Source organism: Bos grunniens, chromosome 19, assembly GCF_055505025.1.
Source record: "Bos grunniens cultivar Pamir isolate PY7600 chromosome 19, Bosgru_T2T1.0, whole genome shotgun sequence".
Classification (NCBI taxonomy): Eukaryota; Metazoa; Chordata; class Mammalia; order Artiodactyla; family Bovidae; genus Bos; species Bos grunniens.
This window is the reverse complement of record NC_141183.1, coordinates 41848834-41871446: the sequence shown is the minus strand read 5'-3', so window position 1 is coordinate 41871446 and position 22613 is coordinate 41848834. Positions and strand designations below refer to the sequence as shown.

At 49.9% G+C, this 22613-nt stretch overlaps 1 protein-coding gene and 1 long non-coding RNA gene across 2 annotated transcripts; one reads left to right on the top strand and one right to left on the bottom strand.

Moving 5' to 3' along the window:
- Window positions 1–6972: 6972 nt before the first annotated feature.
- Window positions 6973–8317, bottom strand: BHLHA9 (basic helix-loop-helix family member a9). The gene has a single exon (XM_086359896.1). The coding sequence runs from the start codon at window positions 8123–8125 to the stop codon at window positions 7451–7453; it is 675 nt and encodes a 224-aa protein (XP_086216022.1). The 5' UTR covers window positions 8126–8317; the 3' UTR covers window positions 6973–7450.
- A 13031-nt stretch (window positions 8318–21348) lies between these two features.
- LOC147352391 (uncharacterized) lies at window positions 21349–22289 on the top strand. Its single transcript, XR_015148122.1, has 2 exons — window positions 21349–21897; window positions 21993–22289. It is a non-coding gene; the product is annotated as an uncharacterized LOC147352391 (long non-coding RNA).
- The last annotated feature ends 324 nt before the right edge of the window (window positions 22290–22613 follow it).

Sequence of the window (22613 nt, the reverse complement as noted above, 5' to 3'; positions counted from 1 at the left end):
AACCTGACCTCCCCCAGCGCCAAGCCCCAGAGATGTCCAGACCAGAGCGGGGCTCTGAGCTCTGGAGGGAGGGGTAGAGTGAGTACTCGTGGGGCCCCTGGAGGAGGATTGTGTCTGCACCCTCTGAATGGGTGTCTGAGCAGCTCCCGAGGGGTGGTAGAGGGGCTGTTAGGGAGGAGCGCTGGCCCTGTCTCATGGCCGTTAGGGCTTTTGTGAGGCGCTTTTAAAGAGCCAGCAAAGATCTTTCTGTTTCAGGAGCTCCTTAGGGCAGGTGCCAGCTTGAAGGGCCACGGTCTCGGCTGCTTGTCCCATCCTTCTTAGTTCTCTCACGTCTCCTCCCTCTGTTTCTGCCACCTTCTCTATTCTCTGCATCTCCTTCTACATCCCCAATCTCCCGGCTTACGTGGTCTTATAAGGTGGCCCAGAACCACCAGGGTTTGTGTGTGAATCTGGATGCTTGTCTGTGGTTTGGAGGAGGGCGTAGATCATGTGGGATTGGGGTGAGAAATTAGAGGTGAGAAGAGGTCTCAGAGGTTGTGGAGTTCATTTGAGATCAGAGGTTAGGAAACCGAAACCCAGGCTCATTTCAAACTGTATCCCAATTAGGCATCAATCCATCACATCCAGAAGCTGGTTTGGAGCAAGACGAGCCATTTTAGCAGAAAGAAGTAGCTTTGAATTGTGTATCACACTGGCTTCAGAAATGCTGCTTCCAGCAAGAGCCAAGACAAGGTGGAAGAGGGTGTGACGGGCAGAGAGTGGTGAGCTGGCCACAAAGGGGAAGAAGGGAAGGGGCAAGGGGAGTGAACTGGGCCCTTCTGCCCAGGAACTTCTAGAAACATGCTTTTAAAATAAGATACCTTCGGGAATTCCCTGGCAGTCCAGTGGTTAGGACTCCAAGCTCTCACTGCAGAGGGCCTGGGTTCAATCCCTGGTAGGGGAACTAAGATCCCACAAGCTTTGAGGCAGGGCCAAAAATAAAAAGACTAAAACAATTTTAAAAATAAGAGACCTTCTGCAGATGGTGGCTGTTTGGATGCCCGAGAGTCCTAGACTCTAAGTCAGTGTCCAGCTTGGCCAGAATTCCAAGTTACAATCTAGGAGCTCACTCTTGGTGGGGACGGCTCAGGCCCTATGGACCTACCACTAACCAGCCCAGCCAGGCCAGTTCCATAGCCAGCAGCCAAATCTGGCTATAGAGCCCCTGAAATGTGGCTCATCCACACTGAGACATGCCATACATATAAAACACACTGGATTTCCAACAGTACCAAAAATTTTAAAATATCTCATTAACACAGTGTATGTAGATTACACATTGAAATGATAATGTTTTGGCTATATTGAGTTACATAAACATTTAAAAAATTAATGTCACCTGTGTCCCTTTTCTCCTTTTAATATGCCTACCAGAAAATTTAAAACATGGCTTGCATTGCATTTCTATCCGGCAGCACTGGCCTGAAGGATGGAGGAAACCTGACATAAAGAAGCTTTTTTTTTTTTACTTAATAAAAACTGGAAGAAACAAGAAAGAGCCAGGAAGTCCCCAGGGTGACCCATGGTAGCAAGATTATCAGGCAAACTGGGGTTCCCGGACTAGGGAGCCGGCTTTGCGCTGCACTGTGAGATGCTGGGCTTGTGGCGCCATCTAGTGGTCTGGTGGTGATGAGGGGAAGGACCAGAGAGGAGCGTGGGGACTAGGGAGGAGGGGGAGAGGCGAGGACAAGGAGCTCCTGGTTTGGGCTCCGGGACTGGTGAGCCCAACGCAGCCAGCTGCTCCGGCTGCAGCCTGGTCCTGAACCCACCTGCAGGTGCGATCTCCCCTCCACCCCCACCCTCAACTGAAGTCTTCATTGGAAGCCCATGGGCCAGGTTCATTGGGCAAAGTGGGTTTGGTGCGCAACGTGTTTTTTAAAAAAAAAAATCCACTTCACATAAAAACGGAGATTCCAGACTTTCAACGTGAAGATCTGGGAAGCCTGGGCCCACTTTCTGCAGAGCAGCCAGAAGCTAAGCCCACAGCAGCCTTTAGAAGGGAAGGCGCTGAGCTCCCCCTCCGACTCTGCCTTCACTCACGCCTGTGGGCCCCAGGTGGGGGTCTGCGCTATAAGCCCCTGTAGCTACACAGGTGGTATCGGCCTTTCTGTTCTGCTGTGGGGTGACCTCCCTGCTCCCTAGTATGTTTGCAGGTAACAAGAAAGTCATTCCCTTCTCTGTGCCCCCTCCCCGACGGTCTGTGAGGCTTGGGGAGCGGGCAGGTGTGCCCCCAGCTCCCTCTTCATGCGCTTGGCTCACAGTGACAGCTGACTGGAGGAACCAGAGGAAGATAAAGGCACCAATCAAGTGCCGAGGGTGTCCACACAGCTGCTAAACCCACCTCTACCTGCCTCAACCTGAGTGCATCCTGGGCTTTGAAGAATTCCGAGGTGGAAACAATGGTATGGAAAGTGGGCCTGGAGTGGGCAGAGACACAAACCTCAGAAGGTTAGGTCAGTTTGAGCCTAATGCAAGAAGAGGTTAAAAAAAAAAAAAGAAAGAAAGAAAAACCCTGTAACTGTGACCACAAGCCTTTTCATCCTCAGTATTGCACTGGGTATCTGGAAACCCTATGGGGCTGACAGGGTAGGCGTAATTAAGCAAATTCCACTTTTCACTGAGGTCTGCCTGGGCCCAGCTCCCCTGCTTCAGGCAGTCTTCTGGTGTCTACACACACATACACACGAGTGCAAAATGTGAGCAAAACCTGATGTCCAGTTTCACATCCAGTGAGGTATGTGTGTGCTAAGTTGCTTCAGTTGTGTCCGACTCTTTGCGACCCTATGGCAGGGACTGTAGCCCACCAGGCTCCTCTGTCCATGGGATTTTCCAGGCAAGAATACTGGAGTGGTTGCCATGGCCTCCTCCAGGAGATCTTCCTGACCCAAGGATCGAAACCGAGTCTCTTATGCCTCCTGCATTGGCAGGCGGGTTCTTTACCACTGTGCCACCCAGAGTCCCTCCAAAGGAATCCTTGCTGTCTATGCTCAAAACATTTCCCCACTCCTCTTTAGAACGTGCCCTAAGCAAACAAAACTTTCACTTTTAAAGACAATTATCAAGAGCCGAATGGATATTAACCCTGTTTACATCCCCGAAATTCTCTCCAGGTAGGTTCCTGCGCCCACCTGTTGGTCCACACTTATAAGCAGCAGGCACAGACCAGTTTGATCTGCTTTCCCTACTCATCATTGTTGGCATCCTGTTGCAAATACCTGAGTTTGCTTTGCCCAAGCCTCTCTGGTTAAGTATCTGTGTTGTTTCAAGCCTTTCACTGTTAGATACAGTGCCACTGGGACCTCCTTTTAAAAAAAAATGTTTTTTTCCTTTTGAATTACTTCCTTGGGGTATTTTTATTGTGATTTTGCCAAATTGTTCTCTACCAAAAAAAAGGAACAGATACACAACTGCTGCTGCTGCTGCTAAGTCGCTTCAGTCGTGTCTGACTCCGTGTGACCCCATAGATGGCAGCCCACTAGGCTCCTCTGTCCCTGGGATTCTCCAGGCAAGAACACTGGAGTGGGTTGCCATTTCCTTCTCCAATGCATGAAAGTGAAAAGTGAAAGTGAAGTCGTGCCCAACTCTTAGCGACCCCATGGACTGCAGCCTACCAGGCTCCTCCGTCCATGGGATTTTCCAGGCAAGAGTACTGAAGTGGGGTGCCTCTGTAAATGTGCCCCTTTCTCCACATCTCTGACAACATTTGGGTCTTACGATTGTTATTTACTTTTGCTGGCATGTCTCATTCATGATGCAAAAGTCCTATAATTGTTATTATTCTCTGCCCTTTTGAAGTGAACCCTTTCTCTCCTTTGAACACTACTCGAGTAATCTGTTGGGATTAACCTTATAGATACATAATTTCTGTCTTTAGGTATAGCAGTCATTCTTATCTTTTGGCCATGATTTTTACAGCTCTGTCTTCTATGGGTGTCTTCTCTTTCCAGAACTTTCCTTTTTATATTCATTTAATACCTATCCTTGTACTATTTTCCATTACATTTGGATAAACCTATGTGGTCTTGGTTGATAACTTCCATGTCTTTAATAATAAGGGATGTAGCTTCTTTTCACCAGAGAAGGCAATGGCACCCCGCTCCAGTACTCTTGCCTGGAAAATCCCATGGACGGAGGGGCCTGGTAGGCTGCAGTCCATGGGGTCGCTAAGAGTCAGACATGACTGAGTGACTTCACTTTCACTTTTCACTTTCATGCATTGGAGAAGGAAATGGCGACCCACTCCAGTGTTCTTGCCTGGAGAATCCCAGGGACGGGGGAGCCTGGTGGGCTGCCGTCCATGGGGTCACACAGAATTGGACACGACTGAAGTGACTTAGCAGCAGCAGCTTCTTGTCACAGCAAATCAGTCATCTTGGAGAACGGATATGGTTTTAGGAAGCAAATAAAAAACTCAAGCAAGGGTTCCAGAAAACCTGCTGCTGCTGCTAAGTCGCTTCAGTTGTGTCCAACTCTGTGTGACCCCAGCCCACCAGGCTCCCTCGTCCCTGGGATTCTCCAGACAAGAACACTGGAGTGGGTTGCCATTTTCTTCTCCAATGAATGAAAGTGAAAAGTGAAAGTGAAGTCGCTCAGTCCCATCTGACTCTTCTCGACCCCATGGAGTGTAGCCTACCAGGCTCCTCCGCCCATGGGATTTTCCAGGCAAGAGTACTGGAGTGGGGTGCCATTGCCTTCTCCGCCAGAAAACCTGGAAGGCACATAATTAAAGGTATTCTGGTCTAGCACCCTTTAAAAAATCAGGGAGAGGAGGGGGTACCTATTAGGTCAATAGATACTCATATGCACACACAAAAATTCACATATCTACACATTTGCCTGGGAAATCCCATGGACGGAGGAGCCTGGTGGTCTGCAGTCCATGGGGTCGCTAAGAGTCGGACAGGACTGAGTGACTTCACTCTCACTTTTCACTTTTCTGCATTGGAGAAGGAAACGGCAACCCACTCCAGTGTTCTTGCCTGGAGAATCCCAGGGATGGGGGAGCCTCGTGGGCTGAGGTCTATGGGGTCACACAGAGTTGGACACGACTGAAGTGACTTACCAGACTTAGCAGCACACATTTCTGTAAACATGCCAGGCAAATACTTATTTATCATCTTGTAAATATGCAGATGTATGCCCTCAAACAGATAGCCCGGATGAAACAATGTTAATAACTAATGTGTTGCAGACTTTATAAAATACCTTCCCCTGCATTCTCTCCATTTAACAGCTCTACAAATAGAATTTGTCTTAATATTAAATAGCTTTCATGCAGTGAGTGATTTCGTAGGCCAGGCGCCATGCTAAGTGCCTTAAATGCATTCTCTCTTTTAGTCTGCAGAACAGCCTATGATATAAGGACTTATTTAGTCCATTATACCGGATGTAAACACCTAGGCTCAAAGCCCTTAGACGATTTGCCAAGGTCACTCAACTGATAAGGAGACAGTACTTCCACATCCTCAAACAGCCTTCAGAGTCTGCGGCACACTCCCCATTTCACCTGCAGGGGGCGCCCTCTCCCTTCCAGAGCTAAGCGTGCAAGCCAGGGAAGACCCCTCATTTCTTTTCATCCTGGAACTCCGTAAAGCAGGACTTGATGGTCATTTTTATCGTGTTTCCAGAGAATACAAACCTGAGGCTGAAGCAAGGTGGAAGCACTGTCCAGGCTTGTCTGTCAGAAAATTATAATATGCAAACACTACCAATTGTGGAACACCTTCTAATTGCCAGAAACTGTGCCTGATGAATGAAGGTTAATACAGCCATCCTGAGGTGGAGCCACATGTCAGAGGTGAACCCCTCCCCCACCGCCCCCGCCACAGCCTTAGAGAGGTTAAGTGGGCACACATGTATTAAGTGCAGAACAGAGCCTGGATCCCAGGACAGCCTGGCTCTTTGCTTTCTGCTGTCAGACCATGGTACTGCCTCTCCCTGACAGGCCACGCTCAGTGGGCAGGCCTGGGGCCAGGGCCCCACATTTTGCTCCTGGTGGGGCCCCAAGAGCCCACTGCCCCAGAGTCTAAGGCTTTTCATGATCTGTGACTTGGCCACCCGCCCTGTGAAATGTGGAGCCCTGGGGTCTGTGGGCCTGGGGACCGGATGCCAAGTGTGCCAGCCAGGGTCTCACTTGCAGAATTAGGATGATGAGCCTCATCCCAAGTGCTCTGGGGACCCCTCACTCCTCCCTGGGAGGCTATGGGCATCTCTCCACCATCTGTGGGGTCCCCCATTCTGAGCTGTGGAACTCCCCCTGCCCCCAACTCTCCAAGGAGACCAGCAAGCCCTCAGGCTTTCCCTGTCATATCTGGGTCCTCACAGTGAGTAGCACCAGCGATATGAGCCTGGTCAGTGAGGCTCAGTATGAGTGAGGCCGGACATGAGCTCAGAGTGCTCATCTTAGAGACAGAGCAGCTGTCCAGACTTCTCAAGGGGGCCAGCTGTCCCTCCCACTTCTGCAGCAGCCTTGGCCCAAGGCCCCACTTTCCTGCATTCCAAATCTGCCCCTCATCAGAGAGGCACAGTCCACACTCCCGCTCTTCCCCAGGAGCCTCATCTGCCCATTGCTTGGGGTACCAGCGGGATTTACTGATGCCCAAGTCCTTGGCCCTGCCCCCAGCTTCCTTCCCTGAGGCTGGCCCACAGTCTGCTCTCACTGCCATGCTCTCTGTAGCTCACAGCAGACAGCAGTTCTGACCACATCGTCAGCCTCCCAGTCTTGCTCCTCATCTCCAGATAACGTCCTCTCCCACAGGGCCCCTCACAGTGCTCAGTCACACCTGGGCTCTTGCAGGAACCAATGTCTCCTAGTACCTACCTGTGGGCTTCAGGCCAGGGGCCCATCATTCCAGGGTGAAGCCCCAAGCCTCTCGGGGTCTTCCTGCCACCCTGGGTTCCTGGGCCCCGTGGAGTCCTGCTAGCAGACAGAGATGACAGCTCCTCCTTTTTATTTGGCTGCATCTGATGGCCTCCCCCAGACCACAGACTTGGGGCATCAGCACAGGCAGGGGGAGGGGACCCACGCTGCATCATCCGACCCCATCAGTTACCACCCATACTCCCACATAAACCCCCCACTTTGTCCAAAGGTCTTCATTTCTAAATTTTTTTTTTTTTTTTGTAAAGCAAGAGACAATAGGACTCAGAGGCACCGAGATGCAAAAGTCACTTTCCAAGGAGAGTTCAAGTCTAAAGGAAAGTGCCCAGAAGAATCCGGCTCCTGGCTGGGTTCGCGGGGTTCTAGGAGGTGCGGCCCAGTCTGCAGAGTTCCTTCCCACCGACAAAGCGCCTCCTTTCCCGTCAGGCTTCAGCCCATTCAGTTCTGCCAGGGATGGCTTTCTAATCTTCCCATTCTGTGGTCATCCTGCCGTTGGCTCCTTCCTGGCCCTTCAGTGCGCTCGGTGCCCGGTCAGTAGTGTTGGTGGCCCAGCCCGGGGCCCGCTCGCAGGAGGCCCCGCGGCCAGGCCGAGGGGGCCCCGAGACTTCGGCACCAGCTTCCGGGGGAGGCCTGGGCCCAGCCCGGCAGTGCCTCGGCCACCGCCCTGGGCCGTCCCAGGGGTGTGTGCGGGTGGCACGAGGCGCAGCGCGGCGCGAAGGGCCCGGCGGGCGGCGGCGGCGCCGGCGGGCTGGAGCCCAGGTCCCCAGCGTCCCCGGCGCGCGCGGCCTGCCTGTGGCACTCCTGGTGCCCGCAGGGCCAGCGGGGCGCGGGGCTGGCGCGTAGCACGAGAGACAGCGCGGCGATGCGGTGGATGGCCCTGCGCAGCGTGGCGATCTTGGAGAGCCTCTTTCCGCCCAAGTCGTGCCGCAGCGCGCGGCGCAGCGCGTTGAAGGCCTCATTGTAGTCCAGGATGCGCCTGCGCTCGCGCACGTTGGCGGCCATGCGCCGCGCCTTGGACCGCACAGGCCGGCTGCGTTTTCTACTTCCGGCGACCTCCTCCGCCTCGCCCAGGCCTCGGGGGCCGCCGTTCTCTCTCAGCACCCCAAAATCCCTCTCGGCTTCCAGGCAAGAGTTCCCCAAGTCTTGAGGAGAGCCCTCAGCCCCCTTCAGGCCCCTGAGGCCTGGTCCTGGCGCGCCTCGATGCATGGCCTCCTCCCGGGCCTCGCTGCCCCGGCTCCGGCTCCCAAGGCTGACAGTCCGCCTTCTGAGCGTGCACTCCTACAGCCTGGACACTCCGGGACAGGCCCTCTCTAGCTGGGGCTTTATGGCACCACGTGGCTCTCCGCCCTCCTCATCCATCCATCTCCCTCCTCCTGCTTTATGACCTGCCTCCAGGTAGGTTGGTGAGGGAGGAACCCAGAGGGACGAAGCATGCAGATTCTTGTAGGAAGGGGCCAGGCGGGCAGCAGGACACGCCCAGGGCAGTGCTCCAGCCACGGGGAGACCTGGCCCGGCTTTACTCCAAGGCCTCTCTGGGGTGGCTGGGGTCCACATTTTTCGCCCTGAGTGCCAAATCTGGCCTGCGGGCAGGAGAGCTGATAGGCACACAGAAGGGGCCCAGGGGTAGTTGAGTGTGTTTAAAGAACCCTGAAAGTTTTGTCAAGGCCTGTGGGCAACCACAGGGCTGTCACAGAGGGTAGCATGACTGTTCCAGCAGGAGCCATAAGGGAGGGGGCAAATCAGAGACCACAGGGCCCTGCAGTTAAGATGGACCTGGAATTTCTGGCTCTTTCAGCTCCCAGAGTGAGGCTGGCTGGAATTCCGGGTTTGAGTTTTGCTTGGGCCTTATTCACCCTCTAGGTTTCCCAGGAGGTGCTAGTGATAAAGAATCTGCCTGCAATGCAGGAGACCCGTTTGATCAAACTCAAAATGCAGTTTGATCCTTGAGTCAGGAAGATCCCCTGGAGGAGGGCATGGCAACCCATTCCAGTGTTCTTGCCTGGAGAATCCCACGGACAGAGGAGCCTGGCAGGCTACAGTCCATAGCGTTGCAAAGACTGAAGTGACTTAGCACAGCACACACATACTCACCCCTTACATCTCTTTAGCTCTCTCTTCTGCAGGCAGAGCAGAGCTGAGTGCTAACTCAGAGGGTAATGGAGATTGTCTTGTGGTCCACTGGCTCCCCTTGTGGTATCCACCAGGGGCATCTTTTGGAGTCCAAAGTCATTGAGTAGCTCTGTCTCAGGACATAGCACTGCTGTGTTATGAACTCAGTTAACCCACCCACACCCCCAGGGATTTAAAATTTACATAGGGTCTCAGAAAAAGAATAACGCTTTAAGCCTAGAGAAAGATCCCACCACCACCACCACCGCCCAGTGGAATTTCAGGCATCCACAAGGAAGTTATATGGATCACCAAGGTCAATCTCATTCCCATTCACAATCCAGATGCCTCCAAATTGCCAAGACTGTGGTATCAGCTGGGATGGGTATGGAGTTCACACCCATCTTGCCAAAGAGCAGACCAATAACCCTGTTATTTCAAACTATGACCTGCTCTTTGGAGAAGAAAAATAAGGCTGTTCTTTTATTCTCTGTGTTGCCTACTAGTCTATAAGTACCCTACTGCTGCTCAGTCACTTCAGTCATGTCCGACTCTGTGCGACCCCATAGACGGCAGCCCACTAGCCTCCTCTGTCCCTGGGATTCTCCAGGCAATAACACTGGAGTGGGTTGCCATTTCCTTCTCCAATGCATAAAAGTGAAAGTGAAGTCGCTCAGTCGTGTCCGACTCTTAGTGACCCCATGGACTGCAGCCCACCAGGCTCCTCCACCCATGGGATTTTCCAGGCAAGAGTACTGGAGTGGGGTGCCATTGCCTTCTCTGCTAAGTACCCTAAGGACATTGTATTTCTCTATTCCCCAAACCTGAAGTATCTGTGAAATTTAAAAGTGAATGAAAGCAGCTAGGACTGGATGTTTTGTCCTCTAGATTCAGTGGTCTCCCACTGTCCTCAAAACACACAGAATCGTAGAGAAATGCAGACCTCAAGCAGGATTCGGCCCTAAGCATGGCCACAGGTGTCTTGGGTGCATCCAGGGTCTCATGGGTCTCAGTGTGGGAGGCAGGGAAAAAGGTCACAGCCCAGACAGAATGGTTCCCGAGAGTCACATTCCACAGCCACCTCTGCTCCCACCCTATCCTGTGTCCCTTAGCCCCCCAAGGCCACTCTAGAGAGAGCTGAACCACTTTCCAGCTCAGCGGTCTTGCCTAGCCCCTCAGAAAAGCCTGGCCCCAGGGCTCAAAGGCAGACAGATCAGGAAGCAGCAGGTGGACCTTTCAGTCCCAGAAGAGCCAGGGAGGGGGTGGTTTGTTGGCAAGGCAGGGAGACTTTTCCCTCCCCAACCACCCCCAGCCAACAGCTCCTTCCAAAACTTCCCCCTTCAAGGGCACAGTTGGACATATGAATGCATACTATAGACAGGCATGGTATTAAGTGTATTTTTTAACATACCTTAACTTAGTCTCATAGCAATCCTGTACAGATGGCTCTATTATTATAATAATACCCATTTTACAGATTGGAAACTGAGACTCTGAAAGTATGAAGTTATTTGCCCCAAGTCAAAGGACTAAGCTGCTGCCAAGCTCAGATTTCAAATCAGCCAGTGTGGTTCCTATTTGGAGACCAGGCTTTTAACCACTCTAGGCTGGGCCTGCATTCTGGGCTTCCCAACCAGCAGCCCCCACTGACCACCTGTAGGTGATAGAGGCCTTGCCTCTGCCCTTTGAAACAAGTCATTGAGATAGTCAAATAGTTTCAACCACCTGTGGGAAAAAAAGTGACGGATACAGAGAAAAGTGGGAAGGGGGAGGAACCTCCAAATGAAGAGAGACAAGCAGGGGAAAGGTAGAGAATATGGGCTGGAAGCTAGGAGCAATCCAGGGCGCCCAGCTGTGCCTGCCTCCTGGGCTGAGATTCGCTGCCTGGGAATCTCCTTGGCTAATTCTGTGTCCCCAGCTGAACTGATGGCTGCTGGACCCCAGGGGGAGCACCAGAGAGCAGAGGTGACAGGCCAGTGACTACCTGCCAGTCTGACCGTGGACTGCAGGTGAGCTGGGCAGGGGAGTCAGAAGTAGCCTGAGGGGACCCAAGAACAGCCCAAAGCAGCCTTGGTGCTGGAAAGGCCTCTCTCTACCGGAGTTCTGGACACAGTTCAGCGGCCTGCAGTTGGTCACCAGCCTCCACTGCTTTCGAATCTTTCCTTCTCTGGGAAGCCTGCCCTGAACCCTTCACTTCTGTGCATTACCCCATCTTAGAATTTGGCAGAACATGTCCATTTTCCCCTTCCTATTATTTTTTTTAATTCCCTGATGGCTCAGACTGTAAAGAATCTGCTCGCAATGCAGAAGACCCGGGTTCAGTCCTGGGTCAGGAAGATCCCCTGGATAAGGGAATGTCTACCCATTCCAGTATTGTAGCCTAGAGAATCCCATGGACAGAGAAGCTAGGCTGGCTACAGTCCATGGGGTCACAAAGAGTCAGACACAATTGAGCAACTAACACATTCACATTTTTCACTTCTTTTCATTGCACTTTTTTCCCTTCTTATTTTTTAAGTTAATTTTTTATTGAAGTATAGTTGATAGTTGATTTACAATGTGTTTCAGGTATACAGCATAGTGATTCATATATATATATATATATATATACACACACACACACACACACACTTTTTCAGATTATCTTCTCTTATAGGTTATTATCGGAGAAGGCAATGGCACCCCACTCCAGTACTCTTGCCTGGAAAATCCCATGGACGGAGGAGCCTGGTGGGCTGCAGTCCATGGGGTCACTAAGAGTCGGACACGACTGAGCGACTTCACTTTCACTTTTCACTTTCAGGCATTGGAGAAGGAAATGGCAACCCACTCCAGTGTTCTTGCCTGGAGAATCCCAGGGACGGGAGAGCCTGGTGGGCTGCCGTCTATGGGGTCGCACAGAGTCGGACACAACTGAAGCGACTTAGCAGCAGCAGCAGCAGCATAGGTTATTGTAAGATATTGAGTATAGTTCCTTGTGCTGTGCAATAGGTCTTTGTTCGTTATCTACATATTGTAATTTAATGTTCATGTTGCATCTGTATCCAGGTGACTTCTGTATTCCCAGTTCCTAGCACACTGCCTGGTACAGGGTAGGTCCAAAGAAATGATTACTGAATGTTGAATAAGTGGTGCCTCCCTGATATTAAAATATTTGCAAAACTCTGGAAATTTCACAGTGGTCTGATCAAACAACCTCTGTATTCAAATCCAGTGAACATTTATTGAACATGCACCAAATACCAGGCCCAGTGCTACAGACTGTCACATGTGTTGACAGCCACGAACATGTGCATTAAATATATAGAAATTCTGTATTAAAATAGAGGGACGTAATCCTTGCAGCTGGAGAAGGCAATGGCACCCCACTCCAGTACTTTTGCCTGGAAAATCCCATGGACGGAGGAGCCTGGTAGGCTGCAGTCCACGGGGTCTCTAAGAGTCGGACAACACTGATCGACTTCACTTTCACTTTTCACTTTCCTGCATTGGAGAAGGAAATGGCAGCCCACTCCAGTGTTCTTGCCTGGAGAATCCCAGGGATGGGGGAGCCTGGTGGGCTGCCGTCTATGGGGTCGCACAGAGTCGGACACGACTGAAATGACTTAGCAGCAGCAGCAATCCTTGCAGCCAAAAAGAATGCCTAGGAATCCTCCACCGACCTCAGGGAAATTTGGAAGTTATCAAAGCTGTGTTCTCAAATGTGGCTGTAATGGCAGCAGCAGTCTAACTTCTGGGACCTCACCCCACATCTACTGAATACAAAATTCTGTGTTAAAAGCAAAGTGGTTCAAATGCTCAGAAATATATATATGCGTATTCACTCTTTCAGAATCTGGTCCAGTGGTTATTCAGTTTTACCTTGCTTAAGGAGAACTGACTTCAGGATTGTATACATAATACCTTATTTAAGGTTAAGTCTTTTTCAGAGATAATTTTGACTACACACAATTTGCTTCTTGCACATTAGCCTTAGAACATCCCCACCGATACTTTGGATGGAGGGAGAAAAAACAAAACAAAACAAAACCTCATGTCAGTAGACTGCGGGGGGCCTTAAACATAAAATAGTCATAGAAAATCAGCAAGGGAAGAAATGAGATGGAACCACAAATTTCTCTGCCGGCCCCCTACCATGAATCCTCAAATCCACAGGAAAGGGAGGTTAAGGAAAGCAAAGAAAATGTCCCAAGGGCCCAAGATGTCTGATGCTGGAGCGGGGCTGCCCTTGCACCCCTTCGCTAAAACAGTTCTGGCTTCTCCTTCCCGAGTGTCCTCCTTCTCCAGGCCGGGTCCCCACTCCCGACCCTTTCCCTGCACACTCTGGGCTCCAAATGAGTAATTCTGAGGTCACACTCTCCGGCCAAATGGCCGGAGCTCGCCAAGAGAAGCGCCCCCGCCCCACTCGGCCGCCTTTCCACGAATCCCGGGAATCCGGATGGACTCGGCGTGACGATCCCCGGCAGGGACCCCCCCCGGGGCGTGCAGCTTGCAGCGGGGCTCGAGCCGGGCGGGGGGCGGGCCGACTTCAAAGGCGGGCGGCGGGGCAGGCATTTCCGCGGCACCTGCAGCGGCGGCCGGTCCTCCTTCCGCGCGCCCGGGATCCGCCCCCGCCGGGAGCGCCGCTTTCCCAGCCCCGCCGCCGGGAGGCGTGGCCGCGGCCGTGATTTAGGGCCGGGCGATTCCGCTGGCGGCCGCCAAGGTGCCAATTACTGCTCGGCCGGGCCTGGATTTCAAAAATTCCTGCTCTTCCCCTGGAAGTTTCGGCGTCGCTCCTCCGAGGGAAGACACAACTCCCACCTTGGAGAGAAAACCGGGATCCTGGGACGGGCTGTGCGGAGAAACCGAGCCCAGGGTGGTCCCGGGAGCCCCGTCATCCCAGGAGGCTGGGCTCTAGAAAGGCCGGTAGCCTCCATTCTCTCCCAGGCCGGGGCCCTCAGCGGTTCAACTTAGAGGTGAACTTGGCTTGGGGGGAATTTGGAATCCGGAGGATTTGGGCTCAGTTTCAGGCTCTACCCCTTCATTCAACAACAAAAAAAATGAGTTGATATCTTCCTAGTCTAGATACCCGTGCAGCATAGTGAATGAAACAGAAAACACCTCCTGTGAACAGTGTGGAGGACGGATCTAACGCAGACTCCATTTAAGAGAATACTTAACTGTAGGGACTTCCCTGGTGGTTCAGTGGTTAAGACTCCGCGCTTCCAACACAGGGGGACTCAGGTTCAATCACTGGTCAAGGAACTAGATCCTGCGTGCCACAGCTAAGACCTGGAGCCGTCAAATTAAAAAAAAGTGGTATCTCATAGTTAACTGGGGGGGAAAAATGAGGCTGCTATAAGGATCCAGAGGAGAGAGGAGGGGCCTGAGCTATGCAGGTGGTTGTGAGAGAGGCGGGCTGGTATCCACACTTGTTTGGAAAGTAGAATTGGCACATGGGGGTGGCCAGCTGGGTGTTAAGGATGATGAAAGGAAAGTGTTACCATCTCCATATCCTCCTTCAAGAATCTGAGGCCTGAGATTTTTGAGCAGCCCCTAGTGATGGGTTCTCTGAAGCGTAAGGTCCAACTTTGGATGTGAGGAAGGTCAGAGAGCTGATGACATTCCGGTCACTTCTTCACAGGGGCTGGGAGACCTGGGGCACCCGGGACTTGCAGTGAATATTTTTGTTACCATGGTTTGCTCTGCAGCATTGGTTTTTTTTGTTGTTTGTTAATTAAAAAAAAAAAAAAAAAGCCTTTATTTATTTTGGCTGTGCCAGGTCTTAGTTATGCAGTGCGGGATCTTTGATCTTCTTTGTGGCATGAGAAATCTTAATTGTGCCATGAGAACTCTTAGTTGCGGGCTGTGAGATCTAGTTCCCTGGATCTAGATCCCAAGTCCCTGGATGGAACTTGGGCCCCCTGCCTTGGGAATAGGGAGTCTTAGCCACTGGATCAGCAGGGAAATCCCTGCAGCATTTGAATAGTCTGGGGGGAGGGACATCTCCATGGGGGAGAGCTTGGGTGGGAAAGACTCCTGGCAGCTAGAACAGGCAGGAGTCCAGGTTCTTGACACCTCAACTTGAATGTGGAGCAGGGGCCCCAAGGAAACAGGCTTCTGGGGAGAAACTGCCTGTACTGGGCCAGTAGCCTCCAGTATCCTGTGGGGGCATCCACAGGAGGTTACTAGCTAGGCTGTGGATCCAGCCACCCAGTTTCCTGTAATTCTGATGAGTTTCCCAAACTCAATCCCATTAAACTTCCCACCGATCCTGTGCACTATCTCAGAGCTCCCCAGTAACTTCCTTTTCCGCTTAAGTGAACCAAGTTGAGTTGTTCACAACCAAAATCCTGACAGCCTAGAGCAGAGAGTAAGTAACTGCTCTGTTTCGTCTCTCTTACTCCTAAATCAATCGATGAACCTACCTTGAGACCTGCAGTAGGTAACTTAACCTCTCTGAGCCTCAGTTTCCTCAGCCCTAAAATGGATCAGCAGTGTTTTGTTCGTCACTCAGTGGTGTCCGACTCTTTGTGACCCCCTGGACTGTAGTAGCCCGCCAGGCTCCTCTGTCCATGGGATTTTCCAGGCAAGAATACTGGAGTGGGTTGCTATTCCTTTCTTCAGGGGATCTTCCCAACCCGGGGATTGAACCTAGGTCTCCCACATCGTGGACAGGTTCTTTACCGCCTGAACCACCAGGGAAGCGAATGAATTTGTAACTGCCTCATAACTGGAAGGCCCTCAGTGCAATGTCTGGCATATAGCTGGAACTTCATAATATTTAGTTATTGTTTTTATTATTATCCTTTTCCTGGCAGACTTAGCCCCCCCAGGGGTTCTTTCTTCCAAGTTTATGCAGTGATATGGTCCTCTTCCTTGCCCCTACTCTCCAGCCCACAGAGTAACATCCCCCAATCAACCACCTCCCGACAGCATGTTCCTACTTGGTCTAAAGCTAGAATATTTCTTGGCCCTTCACCTACCCTCACCTCTGCTGTGCCTCTAACAATGAACAGCAGAATGGATGTTTGGGCTCTGGAATAAGACTATCACTTAATAACTGTATAGCGTTGGGTAAGATACTTCATTAACCCCTCTGAGCCTCAATTTCCTTATCTGTAAAATGGGGATATAGAGTAATACTGCTTCATCTGATTTGTTGTGAGGATTAAATAAAACAGTATGTTAGACTCTCCTAACAAGTCTCAGCTCCTCTAAGGTGCTCTATGAATAGTAAATTTCTCCTGCTGCTGCAACTCTGCTCCCTTCCCCCAGGCAGTCTGGCACTGCAGCTGTAAATCATCCAGAAACCAAGAGCATCCTCCTCCCTCCCACCCCAGTACCAAACTCCTCATCACCTCCACCCACTAATGACTTGGTGATTGGCTTCTCATTAAAGCAATGACAAAGAGGCCTCTGTGCTTTTAGCTGGGTTCCAGTCATCGATAGGCCCCAGGGTCAGCCGGGGGTAAAGTAGAAATTCTGGGCTCGGCTTGTGGAGAGTTCTATCTTCCTGTCTGTCCCCCACCCTGGGCCGGTGGGCCAGCAGACAAGGCAGCCCCTGCCCTGGCCTGGAATTCTCAGGACAGGGCACCACTACTGTGGGGAGGGAAAACAGGGCTCTTACCCAGGGTCTGGAAGCTGACAGCTGTGTGTGGTCTGCCTTCCTGAGATTCAGTTTTCTCATTTGTCAAGTGGGAATAAATGATAATACCTGCCTGGTAGGGTAGGTGTGAAGATAGAAATAAATCAAATGTAAATTTCTAAAACTGTGTAGGTGTGTATAAATGGCAGCCATTGTTACTGTTGTTGCGATTGCTTTATTACTGAATTTTTAAAAGTTGGAACCCAAATGCCAGTTTTTCCAACCCTACTCGGTAAATAGTTAATTCTGTCTCCAGTGATTTGTAATGCCACATCTCTATAATGCCAGCTCCAGCCATCTCTGTTTAATGCCTGTCTGATCTGGTGATTGCTTGGCCTCATTGTTCATTTCCAGAGTCATCTTGATGTTCTTGGCTCGTTATACTTTCGAGGGAATTTCAGAATCCCTTTGTTTAATGTAATCATTCATGTGATTATTCTTCTGTGACTCTTTCATATCTCTTCTGTGTATATTTCTTTCTCAAGGTGGCTTCCCTCCTGGTGGCACAATGACTGCAAGAGCTCCAGGAATCACACACATACTCCATCGTGCACAAACGCGGCAGAGGTTTATCCCTCAAATCCTGACCCATTAGAAACTGTGAAATAATAAATGCTCATGTGGGGGTTTTTTTAAGCACATTTCTTCTTTTAATTTGTTTTTGTTTATTTATTTGGCTGCACTGGGTCTTAGTTTTGGCACTCAGGATCTTTGATCTTTGCTGCAGCACACGGGATCTTTAGTTTCAGCATGAGGATCTAGTTCCCCCGAGCAGGGTCCCCAACATTGAGCACTGCAAGTCTTAGCCACTGGACCATCAGGGAAGTCCCTAAGCCAGTGCGTTTTGAGGTAATTTGGCACACAGCTATAGATAATGAATACCGCGGTTAACATTTCCCAGCCTTTCCTGCAGTTGGCTGAATTCTGTTAATATGAGCAGAAGTGGTGTGTGTCACTCCCAGGCACACACCTTCCCTTTTCTCTGGCTCAAAGACCTGGGGCAGCCATGGGAGCCACAAGCTAAAGATTGCAGAGTTGAGGAGAAGGAGCCAGGGCCTTCATTCTGCCTGGAGGAAAACTGCCCGGAAAAACTGCCTGACCAGGAACACTCACCTGAATGACTACAGGAGTGAGAAACTTTCCTGTTTAACCCTTTGAGTTAGGGGATTTATCGCCCTTAGCACCTAATATCATCTTCACTAGTACACTTTTCACATAGCATTTTACAAATCTTTTAAAAATACAATCAGTGTTCATTTAAATGTGCTCATATATTTACTCATTTCTTTGCTCTGCAACTCAGACATTCCATGTGGAATCTTCTTTTTTTTCCTGAGTTATATCTTGTAGCATTTCCTCCAGTGAGAACCCACTAGTAATGACTGTCTCACCTTTATTTCTCCTATATAAGTCTAGTTGGTTCTACTTTTTTATTATTATTATTTTAAATATTTACTTATTTATTTGGCTGTGCCAGCTCTTAGTTGCGGCACTTGGGTTCTTTGATTTTTGGTGCAGCTTGCATGATCTTAGCTGCACCATGCAAACTCTTAGTTGAGGCATGTGGGATCTAGTTCCCAGCCCAGGGATCAAACCTGGGCTCCCTGCATTGGGAGCACGGAGTCTTAGCCACTGGACCACTGTGGGGGTCCCTGTTCTTTTTGAATCACTTTGAAAATATGATGTTGTCTTCCTACTTCCATTGCTGTGGATGAGATGTCAGCTTCAGAATAAGAGTTGTTCCTTTGAAGGTATTTTTTTTTTCCAGATTGGTTTTGAAATCTTTTCACTGTTTTTAGTTTCTGATATATCACTATGACACATTGAAGTATGTGGGTTTAAAAAAAATATATATATATATATGTATATCTATATTCTAGGATTTGTTGGGCTTCTCAGATTTGTGGTTTGTTACTTCTTCTCAGATTGGCAAATTTCCTCACTTTTGTCTTTTAAGATATTGCTTCTGTTGTACTTCCTTTTTTCTCTTCTTATGGTTCTTTAATCACACATAGGACATTCTTTATCCTTCACATCTATTCTTCTCACTTTTGCTTTACAGATAATTTTGTTGCATGTGTAAAAACAATTTTGAGTACAAATGTTTACTCATAGTTTTTGTTTTTTTTTTTTTTTTGAAGTAATTCCTAGAATTCTAAAGGGGTTTGTTTATGTAAATTAGTTCAATGCACAGTTGGTGTTTAGTCAGTCATATCCGACTCTTCAGCGACCCCATGGACTATAGCCCACCAGGCTCTTCGGTCCATGGCATTTCCCAGGCAAGAATACTGCAGTATGTTGCCATTTCCTTCTCCATATTCTACAGATAATTTTTAAAAGCATCTCCATATGCTTCAGTTTAATTTGAGCCTCCTAATTTGTGCTGTGGGCAGGACAAGATGCCTCTTTTGCCAATAAGAACTCTTTGTCAGCCAGGCAAAGGCGTTTGCCCAAGGTCACACAGGCAGACAGTGAATCAAGTGGTAGCAAAGAGGCAGGATAATCTACTCCTAAAAGTTTAAGCTCCAGGGACAGATAGCCAGGGGTATGAGTCCTGGATCTGCTACCCAATCGCCTAGTAACCCTGGACCAGTCACTTAATCGCTTCTTGCTTGGATTTCTACGTCTGCAAAATGGGAACCATAATGACTAACTGGCAGGACTGTTTGGGGAAGTTCATTAGATAATATATGGCAGCTTCCTGGCACCGAATAGGTACTCAATAAATATTTGATGAATGAATTAATAAAGTCTTTAGCCAGCTTGGCGCACAGTCTCTCAATCAATGTTAGCTATTGCTATTATGCTTATATTTTATTTATTTGTAAATGTATTCATTTAGTACTATTAATTTTGCCATTTCAACAAGGCCCTCTGAATCTGAGATCCTCTCTGGTCTCCGGTCCTACCCCCCACACACCACCCCCCAGCCAACCCTGTCACCTCTGCCCCTCCAGGCTCTTCTAGACTTTCCCATCCCCAACCATAAATCAGGCTCTGCAGACCCTGGGTCTGTAATTAACAAGGCGAGGTGGGCGGGTCTGGGGTAGTCACACCCCACCCTGTCCTAGGGGCTTCCTGCTCCTCTGTCCTCTCCAAAAGCAGAAGGGAGAATGCAGGCAGCTGGGGGGTCTCCTACACACCCCTGATTTACCGTGCTCTGTGTGAAGGAGATTTATGGGCTATGACCCGGAGCTGGGACTGTGAGGAGGGTGGGACGCAGAGAGAGGGGACCCAGTGGTCACCTGCCTAAATTTGGCTGGGTGGCCACATACATCCTGCCACAATTCCGGCTCAGGGACCCCAGGTCCTGGCTCCTCCTTCACCCAGTCTCCCAGGGCTAGGTTTCTCAGGCCTCTCTGAGCTGGGCGATCCATGGGCTCACTGACTCTTGACATCCTGCAGGTTGTGGTATCTGTCGCCCTGTTTTTCAGATGAGAAGATGAAATCTCAGAGACTTCATTTGCCCTGACTACAAAGCTTCAGGGTTTTTTGTTGTTGTTGTTGCATCCTCAATTACTTCTTGTGAGTCGATATAAAAATTTTCCTCTAATTCAGCTGTGTCCCTCCCCCATAAAGGAAAGAGCCACCTGCTTGGGGTGGGTCAGGGAAGTGGGGAGAGGGGGCAGACATTCTCTGGGCACTGCAGGAGCCTCCTTTAGCTTCAGGACAACCTTTTGCCTGACTGGTTTCATGGCCAGTTCATAGATGTGGAAACAGAGTCTCCCAGAGGTTTAGCGACTCCTAGGAGGTCAGGTCAAAACTCTTCTCTCTGGCTCCCCATCTTCGTGGATTGAACTAAACCATCATTCACCTGGGCTTCCCTGGTGGCTCAGATGGTAAAGAATCTGCTCAAAGTATGGGAGAGATCCCCTAGAGAAGGGAATGGCTCCCCACTCCAGTACTCTTGCCTGGAAAATCCCATGGACAGAGGAGCCTGGCGGGCTGCAGTCCATGGGGTTTCAAAGAGTTGGACATGACTAAACACACACAAACACACACAAATATCATTATCCTAGATGCTCCAGCTAAACCTCCAGGAACTGTCCACCACATTCCCATATACTCACAGTCCAGTGGTCCAGCTTGTCACCTTTGCATCCCAGTTCCCTGTCCAGTGTTTCCCCTCCTCTTCACCCCCATGGCCACTGCTCTGTCCAAGCCTCATGGCAGAAGAGTCCCTGCACTGCTCTTACTGGCCTTCGAGCCTCAGTCTACCCACCTTTCATGTCTCCCTCCTCCAGTCAGTGCCCACTCCACTCAAGTTACCATTTCCAAGCAAGTATGGTCACTTGCCTCCCAACCATGATGGCAGTGTCAACCCAAGCAGTTCACAGAGTTCGTTCTGTGGGTGTTACCGGTGTGAACTACAGCAACAGACATTCTCTGGATAAACACATTTGGAAAATGATGGATTTGAACAAAACCAGGCAGGTTTCTTTGCTGACTCCTGGGATTCTCCAGTGTGCTAATACAGAAATGGAGATAGTTTTCAGCTTTGCCAAATTTATTGACCGAAGATCCTTTCCTCACATCTCCCAGGGCAAGCTTTCCAGCACACAGAACTGCTGAATAATTACTAATGGGTTGATTGTTAATTGAAACCAGGTGGGAATATGGCTTAAGCTCAATAGGAAGGAACTCCAGGTAACCTCCTTAACTTCTCTGAGACTCCATTTATTCCTCTGTAGGTGGGATTAATAACAGCTACCTCAGAGCTGATCTGTGCCTGAGACAGCACTTGAAACACCGTTGGACGGTAATGGCGGTCGTGTACTCTGTCTTGCCAGTGCTTCCTTGAGGGAGGAGGCAAATAAATTAGCTCTTAGATGCAGAACTAAATTCTTTTACTTAGTTTATTATTAATTTTCTTTAATGGCCCTGCCGCGAGGTATGCAGGAGCTTAGTTCCCCAGTCAACACTCCCTTCAGGAGAAGTGGAGAGTCTTAACCACCGGACCACCAGGGAAGTCCCTAAATTCTTTTTCTTCAAAGGCGTTCCTTTGGGCTATATCAAAGAGTTTATTGTCTTTCAAATATGACTGCCTCAAAAAAGAAATGTTTTACTCCTGGAATCAAAGAAACTTTGAAGAGAGAAAACTGGGAGATGGGGGCGGGGGGACGTTGGTGGTGTTTGGGCGCCCTCTGTTGGTCACATAGTGGAACTCCAAGGAGACGGTCAAGCGAGGCCTCTAGGCCTGAGGCCCAAGGCTTTGCCTTTGGCTGCAACACAAATCTGGGAGGTAAGAAGAAACTGCTTTCTGCCCCTGGTCGGCTTCTTCCTGCACTCCTCTCAGGACCTCGCCAAAGTTTCACCACTTGCTACATTTTTCCATAGGCCCCCTCTCACCTGGTAACCCACCCTCACCTTCTGCGTCATAAAGGAAACATTGAGACCACCGGATGTGAACTCTCAACTTCCTGCCCACCGCCCACAGAAGTATCCGTCTGTACCAGCCTGTGCCTCCTTCCTCCTGCTTTCTGAAGCTGGTTCCTCGCCGGGCCGGGAGCCCTTTCCTCTCCGGTCTCTTAGAAAACCTAGACTTGGCTCCTCTCTCCAGTATTTTTTTCTTTAAAAATGAGTTTATATTTACAGAAAATTTCAGCCTAATACAGAGTTCTCATATGCTTTGCACTCAGTTTCCTTAATTATTAACCTCTTACATAGCACATTTGTTACAATTAATGAACCAATATCGATACATTATTATTATTAACTCCATATTACTAATAGCTCCATATTAACTGCATTGTGTGTGTGTGTGTGTGTGTGTGTGTGTGAGTTGCTCAGTCGTGTCCGACTCTTTGTGACCCATGGACTGTAGTCCACCAGGCTCCTCTCTCTATGGAATTCTCTAGGCAAGAATACTGGAGTGGGTAGCCATTCTCTTTTCCAGAGACCTTCCCAACCCAGAGATCAAACCCCGGTCTCCTGCATTGCAGGCAGATTCTTTACCGT